Source organism: Lupinus angustifolius, chromosome LG16, assembly GCF_001865875.1.
Source record: "Lupinus angustifolius cultivar Tanjil chromosome LG16, LupAngTanjil_v1.0, whole genome shotgun sequence".
Taxonomy (NCBI): Eukaryota; Viridiplantae; Streptophyta; class Magnoliopsida; order Fabales; family Fabaceae; genus Lupinus; species Lupinus angustifolius.
The window spans coordinates 4,216,108-4,235,736 of NC_032024.1; the positions used below are offsets into that span (position 1 = coordinate 4,216,108).

The following is a 19,629-nucleotide window of genomic DNA, read 5'->3' on the forward strand; positions in this document are numbered from 1 at the left end:
AAAGTCATAACTCAATTTAAATCAACCAAATTTATTGCACATTTCCACATACATACCCTATTAATTAATCCCTTTGGTATCATCCAAACAACACATTCAAATCAAATCATACGTGCAAGCCACATGAACAAATTTCCTTGAGCCAACCACATTTGTGCTGACACAATTATTAATTTAATCCTATAAATAAACCAAAGTATACCCCACCCCTTAATAGTAATTAAAACACTGTACAATTACCCCCACTTAACCATTTAATCACAAACCTACCCTCTCATAGTTCATCAACCACTACTATAGCATTACGATCATAATTACAATTATATCAACAACATGGACCCTGACCCCAACCGTTGTTTAAAACCTTACTTTTGTCACTCTACCTTTCTATATCAAGAGGTGAGAAGTTTTTCCCTACATGAAGAAAACTATTGGGGTTATGAACCATGTTTTTCTTTTGTGACTCAACATCATCACTTGACTTGTTCTCTTCTTCATATCCATCTTCATCATTCCCCAAAGAGAAATATTGAACCTTACTTCCACCATAAACCTTGACCAGAACCAAATACAAAGACATGCCGAAAATCGTGACCAAAATGAAGAACCAACTAAATTGAATGTTGACAAGGGATTTAGCACGGTGAAGAGCTTCATGGTCATTGCACCTCACAACTTTATGACCTTCCTCAAGGTTCATGAAGCAACCCTTAGGGATAAGGTTTGGTGTCCAAAGCATGAAACCCATAAGTATAAACCACAAGCCTTGAAAGAATATGCTTAAAGAACGAACAAAACTTATTAAGAAACTTTTGGGCATGGCAATTCCAAAAAGTGTTGTTACTAAAGAAACAAGAACAACAAGTTGCAACAACATGTGGTATTGTCCTTCTGGTCCCATGTGGTCTGCTGAGTGAAGATGGAATAAGAGAAACTGTTGAGAAAATGCTATGGAACCTAACAAATTTGTTAAGTCATTTTGTGATTCTATGTGGATTTTGTCTAGGATGATTGCAAAAGCAGCATAGACAAAGAAGGTTAGAGAGATTAAAGAGTGCTCAAAATTATGAAGATGGTTGGAAGGAATGGTTCCATCAGAGTCAAAAGGTTGGTGCTTATCTGGTCCTATGAAGAGTTCCATAGATATTGAGGCTATGGAACCAGCCATGATGAGAAAAAGTTCTAGATATTTGGATTTTGATGTAGGGAACCATGGTGGTGAAATATAGGACTTTGGGTTAAGAACATGGAGCTTGATATGGTTGTAAAGGTGCCATAGACCAATTAATAAGAACCCAAAACCTGGTGCAACATGACCAATTAAAGTGCCCATTTTATGAACTAAAAAAATTAACTTTTTTTGTTGTTGTTGTGTGGGTTTTTGGAAGAGAGAAAAGGAGGGAAAAGAGTATGAGTTTTATGGAAGAGTAGGACTTAGTTGATGGAGCAAAAATTGGAAGAGTTGGAGGGTTTTTATATGATGTGGTGTTTAGGGTCCAGAGTGTTCTATAGGGTGAAATAATGAATTTGAAGTCTAATTTTGTGGTGGCTTGAAGAACAAGGTTTTTTGGTTTGTTCCTTATCTGACTAAATAACTCCTGACGAATGTGATGAGGTGGCGCTGACTTTCTAGAATAAAATAAAAAGAATAAGATGTGGATAGGAGAATTTATAAAATGAGAAAAAGATGTATACACTGACAGTGTAAGAATTTTTTACACTTTCATTCTATTATCTATCATTCATTTTCAATTATGTTTGATTTTTTACAAAAAGTCATTCAAATGAAGGGTGAATGATACACTAATTATGTATAATTCTTTACACCATCGGTACATCAATATTATATTACACTCTTATAAAATAGGTGTTTCATGTTATCCTAAGGTAAGTTTGTGAATTTTAAAAGTGAATACAAGTAACATCTTACCTAAATTTCAGTGACTAAAATCTAAATTACCTATATATTTTGAAAAAAATAGAACTAAAAAATATTTTAGTTTTAAATAAATCACCCAACCATTGGGATTTATCTGCAAATCAGTTTTGGAACAATATATGATAGTTTTAAGAGAGTATTAAGCTTATTCGGTTAAGAATTGAGTTTCAAGTATAATGTTTTTTAGAATCTTATTTAAGGGTGAAACTGTCTTTATTTGAATCATAGTATTTTTTTTAAGACTATTTTATGGGTTTATGAGATTATATTTTCATTTGTTAGTCTATTAACTTAATAAGGCAAATGTTTGATTGTTATTTTCATTTATTAACCCATTTTTTTGTGTCATGTGGAAAAGTTAAAAGAATCTTATCTTGAAGTTTAATGAGTATGAAGTTAAGTCTTTTAATGAATATGTAATGTAATGGAATGAAGCCTTAATTATCTATGGCAATGATACGAATTTTCATTTCAAGTTTTCAAAGAATTTTTTTTCCTTGTAAGGAGTTTAAGAACAGTCTTTGAATTTGAAGCTGATGATGGCGCTGACCTTTGGTATTTTCTAATTTTTCTCATTTCAAATATAATCTGAACGGTCGTTAAACTGAACAACTTTTGTTTTTCTTCTTGTCTTCGTGTAAAGGTTCCTCATCATCAAATACATAATATATGGTCATCAAATCATGATTATTATTTCGGCGGCTTCATAATAATTACATCATATGTGCTATTTTATATCTTTTTTATTTGGCTAGTTTTATTACAATTAAGATCTACTGTAAAAACTTGCCAATGGTAAAATCTATGAAGTTAAGACATACTCATATTAAATCTTACATGGCATTCATAATCAGATAATTAGAATGAAAAGTTTAATGAATATAGTGATAATGATTTTGATAGTTTTAATCTCCCACTGTATAAATATAATATTTGCCTATCAAAACAAAGAAAATATTACCTAATACTATAATCAAACTTTATTTTTTTAGGCCTCAAAATAAAAGTATTTTTTTAATTTCTGATAATGAGAAAATTTACTAAGTTACTCACATAGTGAAAAAAATCCCTAAAGGCCCAAACGAATGTATTATTCTCTCTCCAGTCAATCAGAATGTTACTTATTAATTTTAAAATATTTCTTTTATTCATATATTTGGTCCTGAAATAAAATAATATTGAGAATAGGTGATCCTCTTCGTAGACAGTATAGTTTCTAACCTATGGAAAGCCGTGTTGATTTGCATAAACTTAATAATTAATGGTATGAAATGCTCTATACTTCCTTATCAATTATCACATGTTAAAGTTTCATTGGAAGGAACGCCCACAGAAAATCTGAACTCTGCATGCACATGTGAAGAAGGGTCAAAATTATAGATTACCCTATTGAGAAATTTATGTCTTGATGGAAAAGGCATTAACATTGGACATATGGATAAAATGTTTTGTTCCACGTATACTATACATTGCTAATGCTTCTGGATTGAATTTGACTTTCAATTTCTAATATGTAGACATAAGATAGATTAGATGCAAGTTTTAATACCCTTCTCTTGGTTCAGTCAACTACCCAAAGTGATTTGTTCTTTCTTCTTCCTAGAGTAAACAAGTAAGACAATCATATGAAGTGTATTGAGAAACATTAATGGAAGATAATATAATCATAGTACTTACCTTAAAGAAAATTTTACTTTTATATGATACACATTTTTTTTGTTTAACCAAATATTTCTTCATTATATGAGTAAAAAACTAATCTTTTTCGAAGTGCGTTGTTAATTCTCCTAACAAATGTCACTCACATGAATCAAATATTTACATGATATACATAATGTCATACTTATTGTTATCCAATTTATCAATATGAATTTTAAGTAGTCTTCGGATACGTGGTTATCTCTCTCAACAAATATCTTTCATAAGAATTAATCGAATCATTAACATTTTAATCATCTTAGAGATCTAGCATGACCTTACATCATTAGATTAACGTGTTGGTATACATCGAAATGATAACTTGTAGTTTCTATAAAACAAAAAAAAAACTTGTAGTTTCTAAATATAATATTTTTGTGTGAAATGTACCGAAATACAGTATTTTGGATCCATTAGCACAGATCCTTTGTAAATACATTGTAATGGCGTTTGTTTGATTATGATAGTAAAACAGTATTATAAAAATATCATCTCAAATTAATAACTATGTTAGTAAGTAAAAATGTTAAAAAATCATATAAGAGGATGCGTGATTGGGTAATAAAAAATATTCATTCCAATTGCTTGATTACCCGGAAATATTAGTTGTTTAAGTAAAATAAGAAATGATTTTTTGTTTCTTCCAAAATTTGTATTGCTAAATCAATTCAAGTAAAAATGACAAGTTGGGAAGAATGAACAAAAGTTATAAAATTTGGAGTGAAAAATGAGTTGACAACGTGTAATTAAGTTCATCAACATCAAAGGAGGTCCAAATAATTTTCATTTTTTCTTAACTTTGTAAACTCGTGATCCATTTTAGTATCACAATCAATAACACGAGGAATACATAAAACAAAAACCATTAATTGGCTTACTCTATACTTTAGACTGTGCATATTTTAAGTGGTTAATCGATTCTTCTGGCTTGTATTTTATTATATTTTTAAATTTAAGTACAACCACTTTCTTTAATTAGTTGCATATGAAATGGAGGAATAAAATCATAAGCAAATCACGCTATGTAATGTGGAAGTAAAATATTCTGTTTTATAATGAAAAGATGATTCTCATATACATATTTTTAAATGAAAAATTAAAATAAAAGTAAGAAGTTAATATGCATTAACAATGTAAAGATTTATACAAAATTAGTATATTATCATTCATTCATTTGTATTACTTTTATTTATTTAATATGTTAATAATAATTAAATATAAATAGTTAATAATATCGTGAAATATAAAACCTCTTACACTATTAATATATATATTTTTCTCTAAAAAAAACCTTATAATCAATTTCATACAAATGCTAAAGAGTTTATTAAGAAAAGTTATGTGACAGATGGAGGAATAATTCGTGGCAGCAATTACTTGACACGTAGATTTGGAACTTTGGATGTGTTTGTTCTTTGTTGTATAATAATTTAAATAAATAAAAAGATATAAGAGTAAGATTCTTTTAAAATATGATTCTTCTCTAATGGGAGTGATAAAGTAAAATTTTAACAATTTTAATTTATGATGCACTGTACATGTGCATATATTTTATTAGGTAAAATAAATTTAGGCAAGAGGGACTAGTCTAAGCATTATAGTGATGATAAGTTGATAACAATTTCAACGTTATCAGAAGAGTTGAGAACCACCTCCACATCACCTTCTAATCTAACCATTGATTAATATAGTCTCCAAATTTATAATTTTATATAAAACGAAGAATTTTATGTATTAAAATAACACCATAGATAGAATAATTGAAAAAACATATTGATATTTTACCATGCAACTAGTCAATAAAATATTGGTTTAATGGTGTAAAGTTCAACTATGTATAGAAAAGAAAACACTCCTTTTGACAAAAAAAATAGACAATCCACAATAGATCAATAAGATTACCACCACAACAACAACCTACTTGAATCTTCTAAAGCTTCAATCAATTCTTGGAATCAAATTAATACCTCATTACCTTAATAAGGGAATATTTTATGGAGGTTGAAATTTTAAAAATAAAGAAATAGAATATTGATTGTGGTTATTATAGAAAGAAAGTAAAGGCAAGATAAGAAATAGAATTGAAGAGGGGAGAAAATGTCCATAATGACCATTTAGTGGGTTAAGCTATCAAATATAAAGTGTGAACAGTGAGCATCAAGATTGAAATTATGTTAAATGCATAAATTTTCTCCCTCCGGTCAAAAACTTTCTATATAAAAAAAATAAAAATAAAGAGAATATAAGGTAAGATTTAGGTATATAACCATAAATATTGGAAAACTTCAATATAACTAATTAACTATTGTTTTCAAATATATGAAAGGAAAGAGAAGATTGTTTTATCCGTACATCCCGTATTTAAGCAGATACAATGCTTCATCTAGAGTGAATCATGTCACATGTTCTAGTTGTTGTAGTTGTTATTAGGCTTGTCTCGGCTACATAGTAAAAGGTGGTACCATGTCCAGACGACGTGTTCAACTTTGTGCAAAGATTTGTGTTTTTCATACGGCATATTAGTCTTATAGTAGAGGTCTGCGTTGTTTAAGTGGCATGTCAGTCCTATAGCAAACATTTATGATCTCACGCATTGCTGATTAGGCTTTGTCCACTCAACCATCTCTTTTACTTGAGTAAGTTCGCTTTCTGGACATGATAAACAATTGTATGAGTTGAATCTTATATTCTTTACATTTGACTGACTGTGACATCAGCAAATTTGCTCGATCATAACTTTATCATGTAGCCGGGATGGAATAACTATTGATTATGAAAATAAATAAATAATGTCACATGTGAGGAAGGTTAGTTGGATGGGAAGATATTACAAATTATGATTAATATTGTATAAGTAAATATATTTAAATAACAATTTTGCTCACTGCCAAGTTTTTCTAGCAAATCAATGGAAAGGGGAGACAGATGTTGGTAACTTGTTCCCTCCCTTGATTAAATAATAATAAATAGTTAAAAAGTTGAGATAAATAGTTACGGAATATATAATATTAATTAGTTGGTACAATAAATTTTATAATATTATTTTAATTTTAATTATTAATATAATAAATTTATTAAGATAAATATTTGTTTTGGGGGCTTAGTTCGTCCAGGGCACTAGACCACTTCATTTCCCTAAGAACTTCTTCCACCCTCAATTATAAGATTAAAATGTTTTCAAATATATGAAAGCAAATATCACAACATTTTCATAGGAAGAAGGTAAATCTTTTAGACCTAATACTTTTATCACTTCCATTATTATAATTATAAACAATCACATCATTGAAAATCATAATAACTTATTTTTAGATGGAAGTTAAATTATTACAACCCTAAAAATGATTGAGAAATCAACCTATCATGTATACATATAGCTGTGACTAACCCTTAAGTTGCTATAATGATTAAGACTCTTTCCAAAATAATCACTTCAATTAAATCCAACAACTTTTGGTTAATAAAGTTATTTGATGTCAAGGTTGAACTCAACAATTACAAAATTAATTGAAATTAATTGTTCCAATGATTTAATATGTATATACTAACAGTGTGAGTGATTTTTATATTGTCAGCAAATCTCCACCATTCATATGTTTGTTAGTATTCACTTTCAAACAAAAGGATTATAAATTAATGGTAGATAATGTGCTAACAATGTAAACAAATTTACACTGTCAGTATATAGATTTTAAACTTTTTGTTTGAATCACGAACCCAAAATTTTTATAAGAAAGAATATTCTAGTACGTTACCATACTTAGAAACCAACCCTATCATCTTCAATATAATATTAATCTCGTATTCTGATTCTTTGCGATTAAAAAACAATAAATTCGTATTCGGCTTCTTTATTAAATAATGGTTTCTATCATTTTCTTAATTGGTGAGAATTTTGCTGCCTTGTGTTGTCATGTCATGCTTTTTCATATCTGCATAATCGCTTTCCTTAATAGAAAATGGAAGAAGGATTCCAAAGAGGGGGCGCTAATAATGATAATAATAATAATTATTATTATTAGATTTCAAAATCTAACCACTGTTAGAAAGTTTTTATATTTTCAGCATATCATCTATCGTTGATTCATATTAATTTTGTTTGAGAATCAATAATAGTTAACTTATGAGTGATAGATGATTTACTAACAGTGTAAAAACACTTACTATCGGTGTACAGATATTAAATCTTTGTTAAAGTTTAAAATGTATGCAATATCAGTGTAAAATTTTTTACACTCTCAGCATTTCATTCATCAATCCTAGTAGATGAGTATTTTTGTTTAAGAGTTAATGATAGTTAGCATATGAATATTAGATGAGTTTTTTACACTGTTAATATATACATATTAAATCAAAATAGATTCACAAATAATTGTCTTAAAAAAAACTACCTAGCCAAATCATCTCTGCAGTATTGCCCTTCCTTCTCTTAAAAATGAAAAAGTAAACAAATGAACAAAAAAGACTAATTTAAACACTCAATTTTTTCATTCAAAGAGTAGCTTCTAGCTACTTGTTCATTTGTAGATGAACAATGTAATTGGACCGGAGGTCTGGGTATGAGATCTTACGAATATGGGAATGAGCTCTTCTGGAATCTGGATGAAAGTTGACTTGGATTTGCCGGTGGAGTTACCTGAAAAAGTTTTCTCACGATCAAGTTAATAAGACTGAAGAGGTAATTCTCGGGAACAATATATGAGATATGGGAAGCAAGTAAAGAATAATAATGACAAATGATGAGTTCTAAGTGATGCTTCCTGTTGGGGGAGGGTCCTATTTATAGTGGTTGATTCAGATGATATGACCCTGAAGGGTAGTGTTGCATGGCCGACCATCCCAGCTTGTCGGGGGCTATATTCCCGTGTCAGGCGACTTTGGCAGGGCCACACCCTGTGCATAGTTGACTTGTACATGTGGCAGGAATGGTAGCCGTATTGTAGTTTGTCCCTATCGTGTTGGCATGAGGGTAGATTGGATTTGCAGGCAGCGTGACAATGCGTTGTTAGCGATATATCAGACACTGAGTGGCCTAATCATGACCTATGATGTTGGTGTAATGGGAACGACTTCAGCCGAATCCTTTAACTGGTTATGCCGTCTTTGCTCAGCTAAATGGGAGGTCATCCCAGACAGTTAAGACAACCAAATAACTAGGATAGAACGTTACTCAATCAAAAAACTAGAATTCTCCCTTTTGATTTCACTCATGAGCAAAGTCTTGAAACATTAATGTTGAGATTGTGTATAAATGCAAACAAGACTAAAAATAAAGACATGATTGATATGTACAAAAAGTAAATGAATCGAAATTAGCATTATATTCTCTACAAAGAGTAAAAGACAAACCTTCAATGTGGATGTCATGAAATAAAAGATATTTACCCTTATTTTTTACTTATTATTTCAGATCTTTACTATGCTTGACTTATATTCAATAAATAGGACTCATGTATCATTGTCACAAGGGAACGCATTAAAAAAATATTAATTAAAATTTTCTTTCCATCAGTTACCTAGCTAAACGTTTAAGAAAATCTAGATTTTTTTGGTAAGCAATAAAATTTAGAATTATTCTTTAGGAATTAGCACAATGGTTTCCAAATTTCAATAAACTGAATCTTGCTTAGGGTTAGTCCTCACCCCAATAGAGAAACTTAACATATCTTTACCTATGAGTTATGACACTGAACGTACACAAATGCAATTTAGTGGATTCAAACTTACCTTAGGTTGAGCATGGTTTAGATACAAAATTTTCCATTCTCATAAATGATGCTTTCAAAACAAAAATATTGTGATTTAGCACTGCACAACATTTTAAACATAGAATGAATGTACAAAGCATACTAAAATGCACAGGTGCTATCATAATATAATAGAGAGGATAAGTTTACATTCCACTTTCAATTATGAGTTCAGCTGCAGCACCCATAGTACCTACCCCACCATCACCCAACAAAGCAAGTGCAAGCTCTTCTTCATTCAACCGCCTCAACCCATTGCTCAGTCTCTTCAACACATCTACATCTACTTCCAGCACCCAGTTTGGCGTGCAACCAACCATCAGGCTTACGAACCCTGAGACGTAGGCTCGCCAAGTAGCCGAATCACAGCCAAGTGATATATTTCCATCAAGTGCACTTGCCAGAAACTCCATGTGGACACCTAAGACTTTTGGACGTCGTTTTGAAGCCGATGATGATGAGTCAACTCCCCAAGCAAAAGCCCCACAAAGCACTGCAAAGTAGGCAAGTGCATATCCGCCAAGCATTGCAACCATTCCGTTTGAGTTTTCTTCCTGGCCTGATCTGTGAACAGATATAAACCAGGATGGCAAAATCTCTTTTATTAGTAATTGAACTAGCATCAAGCCTCCAGATAGGCATACTAAAGAAGCCCCGAGAGCAGCTGCAAGCTTCACCCGAGTCATTGCTGCGGCAAGTGAAAACTGTCCATATTTTATGCCACCTTTGGTTGCATTGGACTTTTGTAATCCCACCCTTGGCTTTCCACCACGTACTATTTCTCGCACGGATTGCATCAAGATGGAAACAATTTCTTCTATCAAGAAAACAACATCTCTGATTGATCGATAAGCACGTAAATAGAGAATCCCTGGAGCAACAGGGCACATCCCTCCACAAAAGTGGGACTTAAATCCATGGCCAAGGAGGGCTCCAACACCACCACTGCTTGTGATAGGAGAGCTATTCATGCCAAGGGTAGCTGTGAAACAGCTTTTCAGAAGTTGAACAACCGCATCCCTATTATGGAGGAAGACAGTTCTAGAAGCAGAGAAGATAAGAAAGTCACTCCAACGTTTTGCCTTTTGGGTCCACAAGGAAGCCACAATTGGCATGCTAGGCCATGGACAACCTGCAGCAAGAGACTCCAATGTTTGGCCAGCCAAATTAAGAAAACGCTCTGATGCTCGGTCAACTTTGTAAGTTATGGTGAGGCTTGTGAAAGCAGCCAAGGGCAATGAAAGTGTGGCGGGTGAGCTGCCTCCTGTGGAAATGACAATTGGTTACAATACCAAACAATAATGTAATATTAATGTTGAAAGAGAAAAGGACAATGAAGGGAAAAGACATTTCCTAAAAAGCAATTGGAAATTAATGCTCAGTTCAACCAATGTAGAAGGTTATTTAAGGACACTAGATTTTAATTAATATATGGATAAAGTAAGTTGTAGTGCTGAAACATGACTTTTAAACTCCTGAAAATGCATTATAAGTCAAGATTTAAAAAAATTATAATTCAGGGCCAGACAAAAAAAACCTGGAGCAAGGCTAGGCACATCAACACCAGTTGCAGCCAAAATTTTCTTGATCTGTTCCTCAACATTCAGTAGATTTGCAGCAGGGCTTGGCCAATCCGTTCCATTCATAAATACAGGTTTCCAAACACCCCGAGTTACTTCAGCGGAGAAGTAACTTATTATAGTTGCCAAAGATGCAGGAAGAAAATCAGCTAAATCTTTAATCCCTGATATTAACAAAAATAAGAAAAATTCTGATATTATAGCATAGTTGCATAATTTGTACATCAAGGCACATCTACATGAACTTATCTAGTTGCTCTGAAAACATCAAGGATAATTTTGAAAGGTTAAGCTACTGAATGGGATATTTATAAGGTTTGTCAACATGCTAGATCTATACAGTACTTTAGATTTTAGAAATCAGTATTTCTACAAAACTACAAGTTACTTGACATGTTCCTTTGGGTTTATTTGACCTAGACACATACCAGTTGCCAATTCACGTGGAGACAGTCTTCCATGAGCACAGGCTGTGACAGCAGCATCAACTACAAAGGGAATGGCTTCCAAAATATCCCAAGCAGGCAACTTTGGTCCTATAGATGTATCTTCATTTCCATGTCCAGAAGAACTACTGCTTCCAGACGTAATAGTAACATGGTCTCCTTTATTAATCTTTCTAAACATCCTGTTAAGAAGCCCATCAACAATTTGATGAATAGGGGTTCCATGAACAAGACCAGACAGTGTTGAAGCTATACATGCTTGATGCTGCCGGTACCAGACTTTTAATTTTGGAAAGGAGTCAACAAATACAGAATTTGGCGATGATAAACTCGCAATCTCAGATAACCTCTTCCTGTTTCGATCTCTGTGGATGTTACCGGCTGACATTAAGTGGGAGTTTCGAACCAATAGTAGGTATTCAGGAGTTAATTGAGAACCAACAGTAGGTACATCTCCAATTCCATGTTCAAGAGGAGGACGATTAAATTTCCATAGCTTTAAAAGAAGAATAAATGCATTTGAAAACACAGCATGGGCAGATATTTCCTCCCCTGATGTCAGTGTCCATGAAATATTAGGCACACATGACCCAAAAACTTCACAAATTGGCATCAATGAACATGCAAGCTGCGGAACCTGTTGGTAGATTTGGGAAATGCATTAATTCAAACTATCATAAAAGGAAAATAGAACAAGAAAGAGATGAAAAAAGAAGGGATGCATTTAAGAAGTGAGAATGCATTATTCCTTTATTGTTTTGAGGAGTGCTAGGACCATACTCTCTAACACACTCCATTGAACACACTCCAAGCTATTGGTCCACATCACCCACTTTTTAAAACTCAATACCTGCAATCTTCTTTCCAAGTTTACGCATTCTCTTATATTTTATTTTATTTAATTAGTTAAATAAACATTTTAAATTGCACCCTTAAAACCTTAATCTTCTACAAACTCATACGAAGAGCAACATGAGATCATTGTGAATTTGTGACAGAAAAGATTGTTCAACAGGAGAAAGAGCTGATTGGGAAATTGTGTGATAGAAAAACCCATATGTATGTTCATGAGTTAGCTAAGAAAAACCCTTAGGAATATAAATTGCCCTCAACTGTGTTTTAAGGATATGAGGTTTCGAAGCTGGTTTTGAACAAGTTGAAAGGCAAGGGGATTGTGCAATTGACACCAATTTAGGTGCAAGGCCTTCCTGTTATCTTATCTGGGAAGATATGATCAGGATTTGGAATTGCACCCAGGCTCCGGAAAAAAAATTGGTCTTTCTAATAGTGATGGTCATGATGGCAATTAAAGAGGAAATTAGTCAAATTACGCCTATTGCTCCTGGAGAAGGTCCAGTTGAATTGATTATTTGCCCAAAAAGTTCCTAAGGTGAATCTAACAAACTGTAATTGTTGCTCTTCGAACAAGTGAGGGGGTTACAGTTTGAAGTTTGTGTAAACTGGAAAGGCAGGTTATCAGGTAACATGTTTTAAAAAGTGGGAATGTGGATCAATAGCTTGGAGTGTGTTGATAAGAGTGTGATAGAGTCTGATCCTAGCACTCCTCTCTTGTTTTACCTGCTTTATCTCCCTAAACCTAATATTTTTTATTCAGAATAACCTATTGACTGCATATATAATGACTACTGTGCTACATGTAAAAGAAATATGATATGTTATATAAAGCTATGTAGGTCATAAGTAGGATAGGTAATTGTTGTGCACTTTCTCTTCTACATCGACTTTCAACTTATCATCATGAAAAAACTGAACACAAACAAATCATGGAACAAATTTTCTAATCCACATTAAGGACATTACCAAACCAATCAACACAGACACTAATGTTACACCTATGATCATATTCTAATGTATGCAGAACAATCTCAACATGAGAAATGTCACTTATATTGGACAGTTATTCTTCTCCTTCAGCAAGTAAAGCTAAGAACCTGAATTCAACATCCATTAAAACTCAAATGATAGGCCAAATGTTTTTATTTCATCCAGCACTTTAAGTATTTTTAATTTTATATAAATTTTCAGTATGAAGAGAAAAATTATAACATTGCTTCACAAGACTTATAATTAGGGATTGAATTGAACTTACCAAACCATGGAGCGAAAATATTTGAACACAATCAACAGATGCAATTCCAACAAAGAGTACGTTAAGTATTGGAGCGTAATCAATCAAATGGTTGTTTCCTTCAGTGTTCTCTAGAGGAACCGGTGGAGATAATAACCTAAGAATGAAATGAGCAGTGTGCTCCTGCATGAAATAGAGATGCAAATGCTATTAGCATGGGAAGGTTAAGAAAGACATCATCCACACTACTAAGCAACTGCTAGAAAAATTGAGTTTCCATGCTTTACTGTCTTACTACACTACCTGTATGTTCCATCCTCTAATTAGGGATTCCCCGCAAAGAATAGCAGCAGCAGATATCTTCTCGTCTTCTGATCCCCCAATTGCAATTTCAAAAATTTTCTCCAGTTCTGCTAAGCTTCCATTAAATCCAGGAGCGTAAGTTCAGTTGCTTTACCTTTGGATAAATTTACAAAAAAGAGCATCTGACATACCTGGCTTCAGGAAAGAAAAAGAACTGAAGACCAGGCCATGGAATTTTAAAAATAAGTTAAACTTTACCCACTTAATTCACCCTTGTTGAGTTATAATTTTAGTTTATAATAGATTCTTGTTGATAGCATATAATATCATGTTTCAGCATTCATTCTTGCAGTGACTTATGCTTTAAACTTCAGAATGAAGTAAAGAAAAATTAGATCATACCATGTAGCAGGACTTGAAGCCAGAGCATCTACCATCACTGAAGTAAGTGGTGCTCCATTCATAAATGATGACCAACCGGGTACTTGAGCTGGCATACACTGAGGTACCTGATTGATATGTCCCTTGATATAACCTGGCCATAAATATGCTGATGTGTCGAGTAGATTTCGAGCAATACAAGCCTCAACCAGTAGATGACGCATGTTTCCAGCTGAAAAAGAAGAAATAATTTAATTTTTAAGGTATTATAGTAAATTACAAAGAAATAATTATTTGTAAAATAATTACAATTTGGAAACAATTAACCAGTCAAGTGGTTAATTAGGTCAACAACTGCTTACAAATTCACAGTTCTTAAGATATTGTTATCTTGTTGGGTAGTTAGTTGTTGCTAAATAAAAAAAAATTGCCAATATTTTTTCTTCTTCAATTTTTCTAAAATATATGTTTGTGAAGCATACAAGTCCCTTATAGAATAAACTGCAAAATATAAAAAGCAGAATCAATAACTTCAAAAAAAAAATTGGAATGCTAAATCAGAAATTTAACAGAATGCAGGAATGGGACAAGTGGTCAAGACTTCAGACCTTGCTGCTCTATTTTCCAATAATAAGTTGAATTTAAGCACAAGGTGGGTGGGGCGTCTGAGCATAAGGTTCAAGCCCAAAGGGCTCTTGGGTCACGGAATGTGTTAAGAGATGAAATAAAAATCTACGCCTTCACTCAACAACTTAAGATTTTGGGAGAGATAGTTCATGACAAGGGAAATGATTTTTCAACCATGAAATGAATTTACTTAGCACAAATCTACAGTCAAATAAGATCATTTCCACTTTTGTACAGTCAATTCATGATTAATCCAAAGAATGCAGTGGAAATACGGCTAACTGATATGGATCCTCGTTTGTGTCTTGAAAGGGACACAATGTTTTAAGAGGATGATGTAATCTATTTTTCTAAAGTTAAATGAGGCATCTCAAGGTTGACAGAATCTTAACCCTTTAAAAAATGGGTAATCTGAGTACGTTCTGCAAATCCAACTATAATGTTAGCTACAGCATAGCTATCGCAGATACAAATTATGTAATCCATTGGCTTTCCAAAGTTCAAATTCACTTCAATCAAACGATAAATATCACTTTCACAGCAATCAGATACATGAACACATAGATTTTTGGTTATGATTGATCTCAACATGTATAACATGACACATATTTTTTTAAATCAGGAAGAAAACTCAATAGAATCTCAAATGGAAAACATCCAAAACACAGTGCTAAAATTGATATGTTACTCAAGCTGCTAAAGAACCCTAGACAATTTATGATTGACACTGAATCCCGAAAGCAGTATGACTTACAACAGTCAATTGGAATCTCTGTCATGCTGAGGTAGTCAACATATGCACCCCCTATTGAGAGGCCAGAAACAAAGAGCATTGCTTTTGCAGCAGCCTGATTCGCAGCAGCCACAACAGATTGAGGTGGAGTGAGCAAGCTCTGATAATCACCCAATACCTGCAGACTTGTGACTAAATCATTGCGACACTTTCCTGGAACCTTCTTCTCTTTCCAGTTATTTGTAGGACCACTGTCTGTTTCTATTTCATCAATTGGTGTCCTTTCCTCCTCCTCCTCAATAAGATCAGCAACAACAAGAGGCATGATGCACAAGAGCATGCATAAGCGAGTATCAAGATGAGGCATTGGGCCCTCAATAGGATCTCTTTCCTACAAATACAAATTAATTAAGTTAAAGGACTATCCCACTGATACCAATTTCATAACTATGAAATGTATTGCAATGGTTTCTCCCTTTCTGTAGTTAGATAATTACTTATATCAGTACTCAGAAGTCAGCAGAATAGATGGGAGTAAATTGTAAAGTGAAGTACAAACTGACAAGAAAACATATCAGACCAATCAACTTTTCCATAAGTAATCGATGCACAAGATATATCTGACACCAAACTTCACAGGAAAAAACATTGAGCTGAAGAGAAGAGTTATACCCTCTGAACAAGACGAAGAGTTGCTAACCAAAGGCCTAAAAAGGTGTCATGCCAAGAGGTTCCATTTATGGCTCGGAGAGTCTTTATCAAACCTACACAACACAAAATCATTCATCTCACAAGTGGCTAAAATTGAAGTTAAAAAGATAATATCTGCATTTCAGCTAGACTCTGGCTGTTTGTCTCGGTCTTACCACTTATTATTTCAATAGCACTTGTTGCACTAGCTTCATATCCATCCATGGCATCCTCCAGCACGAGATCAAGAGGAATCCAAAGAGCAGAGTGACTTGCACCATGGCAGAGTGATGCTGAAGAAGAAAGATATTCAAAATCCATAACTGTATGGAACTTCTGTTGTGGACTTGTTTTGCATTCTCGAGACAAGACCATAGAAGTATCTGAAGTCAGTTGCAGAAGTGCCTCAGGACTTAAATCTCTTGACTTTCTCAATGTTAATGAATTTGTTCCAAGCAGCTGCAACCTCTGAACAAAACTTAGCCAATGTGCAGGCCTGATAAAATGGAAGGGAAGTGTCCAGTTAATACCAGCAGTCCAGCAGTAACTAAGCCTTATCCATTAGGTAGGCTAGGCTGACATTACCATTCAAAAAACGGCACATGAAATCACCAGAATTATAACTGTAGAGAACATAAAGTCCATGAATTCATTGAAACTCATTTCATTAACCCAGAAAAGGAAAAGAAAATGAAAATTCACCAACCATATGGCAATCATATCAACTATATGTTTGTGTTGAAACTTCAGAGTGAATAGATAAAATCTGTTTGACTAAATCATTAATAAAATTATAATGAAAATTTGGATAACAAATATAAAGGTAAAAAATACTCACAAATTTCGGCGAGCCAAGTAAAGAATCCTTGAAGATATTTTATCCTGCAAAAACTTCCCAATCATCTCGATAGCCATAAGAGTATTTGCATTTCTCAATTTCTCATGATGTCCAGACTTCTTATCATTATAATTATCATACATGTCCAGATCCATTTCCTGATATAGTGTTGCCCACTTAGACTTCTTTTCAAGTGAAAGTTCCAGCAGCCCTTCATCATCCAACGATGCATCAAGCAACTGCCAGACAATTGAAAAAATAAATTCAACCACCAGAAAGCCAGGCTCACTTTGTGACATGCCAAATATGTGGGAAAGATGGAGAACATCATCTATAGATTTCATGACCCTGTCCATATTATAAGCAGAAGGATTAACAAAGAAACAAAGTTCATCACTAGATACAATAACCTATTAATATTAGCATTTCATATCTGTCTTAAGGGAAGTACTAACTACACAATTACAAAAAATCCATCAAACATGAACTGACATTGCAACATATTATCAAATAATAAAAACCATATCACAGAGTACCAAAATAAAAAGGGTGATAATGTGATATATGTAGCCTTATGGAAATAAAAATGTATTGAAGTGGGCCTTAAGTTGTTAACCTTATACAGACACACATAATTTGTTCCTGGATCAAAAACTTGTACCCTACCACATCCTGCACACACAATGCACATGCATACAAACATTTGAACTCAACAAACACTTCGGCTCATCCTATTCCTAATCAGAAAGCATCATGGGAGATGTAAATAAGGTGTTCATCGTGATAGTTCAGCACCTTTTTCACAGCCTAAGATATAACCCAGTTTGTGTAGAGCATAAAGAGTTAAAGACTTCACATCCTTCACAAAGGCCAGTAAACTCAAAATGTCCATGGAAAGTATCTTACTGTATCACACATAAAATTATGTATTTAATTAAGGATCAAGTATATAGACATCAGTAACACATGCTACACTTGAGTTCCTCCTAATGACAAATGTGAACTAAAACAGTAATTAATGTTATGCAGTATGGTAGTGTATCCAATTACTCAACAGTTTTCGACCATGAACCATTAATTTAGTAGAGATGATCACTTAGATTGACAAAGAAGAGAATATGATAGCATCTTCTAAGAACCCATAGTGCATATAACTCGAAAGGTTTAAACAAGATGAAGAAAGAAATTTATTTTGAAAAAAGGTATCATATCAATTCAAGCTTACCTCGGATAATCTGGCCTGTTTATCTGAGATTTAAGTTCAAACGCATGTCTTTTGATGAATTCCAAATATAGCCTATATGCTGCAGGTTGAACATGCCTACATGGAAGAACCCTGCCAAGAAAAGAATAGATATAAATATGATATACTAACACACCAAAATAGAAGTATATAGGAACATATGCATATATTTTCCATTCCAAATTTGGATGATAAGCTTCCTCTTTCCAAAACCAATCTAAAATAATTAGTAAACAAAAAAATAGTTGTGGCCTGCCAGGACTCATGCAGTAATAGTTTTAAATTGTGGTCCCTAACTGCAATTTGTCACACCCTGATTTTCGGCTGCGTGGCGCAATCGTAGTTGCATTGTTGCAATATTGCAGTTTATAAGTCTCCGCAACCGCATTGCGATAACAATTGCAGTCCATGCCTGCAATTTTCCAGAATTGCAACAAACAAACACAACCACTTGCGCAGTTAAAAACAAGTGCAGTACTCTTAATTAAAAAATGAAGTTCATAAAAAGGAAAATCTTGCGATTGATTAAAAGTATCATAAGACGAAAATATGAAAAGAACAAAATTAACAATAGGTACACCTTCTTTGTAAATGCAAATGATTTCAATTTCAAGAACAAAAAAGTAGAGATCTATAGACATTTAAACCATTCAATAAGTTTCCATAATTTACTACACTTACAGAATAACAATTTTCAAATAAACAAAAAAAAAAGTAACAAAAACCTAACAGAGAGAAGAGCAAGAATATGCAAAGGTGGAACAATTTGAAGCATGAGAGCCTTATCGAGAAACTTCCATAGAATAGGAACATTATTATCCCAACAAATGTAAGAAACCAAAAACTCGGCGAGTTCAATTGATGGTAACGACTCTCCCGCCGAATTCAAATTCGAATACATCTGAATAGCCCATAGCAGAGGATCACTCCCTTTCTCCTGCGCCGCCTTTGTTAGATCCACCACCGCCTCCTCCCACCGTCTGTTCCTTCCGCCGGTAACCTCCATCGCCGCCGTAGCAGTTCACAATTCAAAAACTAATAAACATTCCTTTTGTTTATTTATTTATTTATATATGATAATAATAACGTTGGATTTTTTCATATATATAAGACAATTTGGGTAGGGGCAAATTCGGGATTTTGTGTTTGGGTACAAGGTTCCTTCAGAGATACTGACAAGGAAGTAGAGACAGAGCAGAGGCATGCGCACGATCAGTTTAGAATTTAGTACATAGGCTTCAAATCTAGAGGGCACCATTGTAATTTTGAGTTTTGGTTTTAAGTTTTTTCCTTCCATGAAGGTGTTTTTTTGGTA

General features: G+C 33.4%; 2 protein-coding genes across 2 annotated transcripts; both read right to left on the bottom strand.

The window, feature by feature from the left end:
* Positions 1-1,456, bottom strand: LOC109329083 (transmembrane protein 45A-like). The gene has a single exon (XM_019562749.1). The coding sequence runs from the start codon at positions 1,331-1,333 to the stop codon at positions 380-382; it is 954 nt and encodes a 317-aa protein (XP_019418294.1). The 5' UTR covers positions 1,334-1,456; the 3' UTR covers positions 1-379.
* On the bottom strand, positions 9,426-19,395 carry LOC109329925 (mediator of RNA polymerase II transcription subunit 33A-like). Its single transcript, XM_019563826.1, has 12 exons — positions 19,040-19,395; positions 18,297-18,407; positions 17,072-17,419; positions 16,410-16,729; positions 16,216-16,307; positions 15,565-15,934; positions 14,205-14,415; positions 13,803-13,917; positions 13,521-13,682; positions 11,393-12,047; positions 10,922-11,128; positions 9,426-10,648 (listed from the first exon to the last, which is right to left on the bottom strand). The coding sequence occupies exons 1-12, from the start codon at positions 19,318-19,320 to the stop codon at positions 9,531-9,533; spliced, it is 3,990 nt and encodes a 1,329-aa protein (XP_019419371.1). The 5' UTR covers positions 19,321-19,395; the 3' UTR covers positions 9,426-9,530.

What these genes read in the sequence shown, in the direction of transcription:
- LOC109329083 (XM_019562749.1), bottom strand. Translation starts at nt 1,333, where the DNA reads ATGGGCACTTTAATTGGTCATGTTGCACCAGGTTTTGGGTTCTTATTA.
- LOC109329925 (XM_019563826.1), bottom strand. Translation starts at nt 19,320, where the DNA reads ATGGAGGTTACCGGCGGAAGGAACAGACGGTGGGAGGAGGCGGTGGTG. An exon ending in GCTTCAAGTCCTGCTACATG is followed by an intron (nt 13,918 to 14,204) that starts GTATGATCTAAT and finishes ATTTAATGGAAG; the next exon opens with CTTAGCAGAACTGGAGAAAA. An exon ending in TATTTTCGCTCCATGGTTTG is followed by an intron (nt 12,048 to 13,520) that starts GTAAGTTCAATT and finishes ATCTACCAACAG; the next exon opens with GTTCCGCAGCTTGCATGTTC.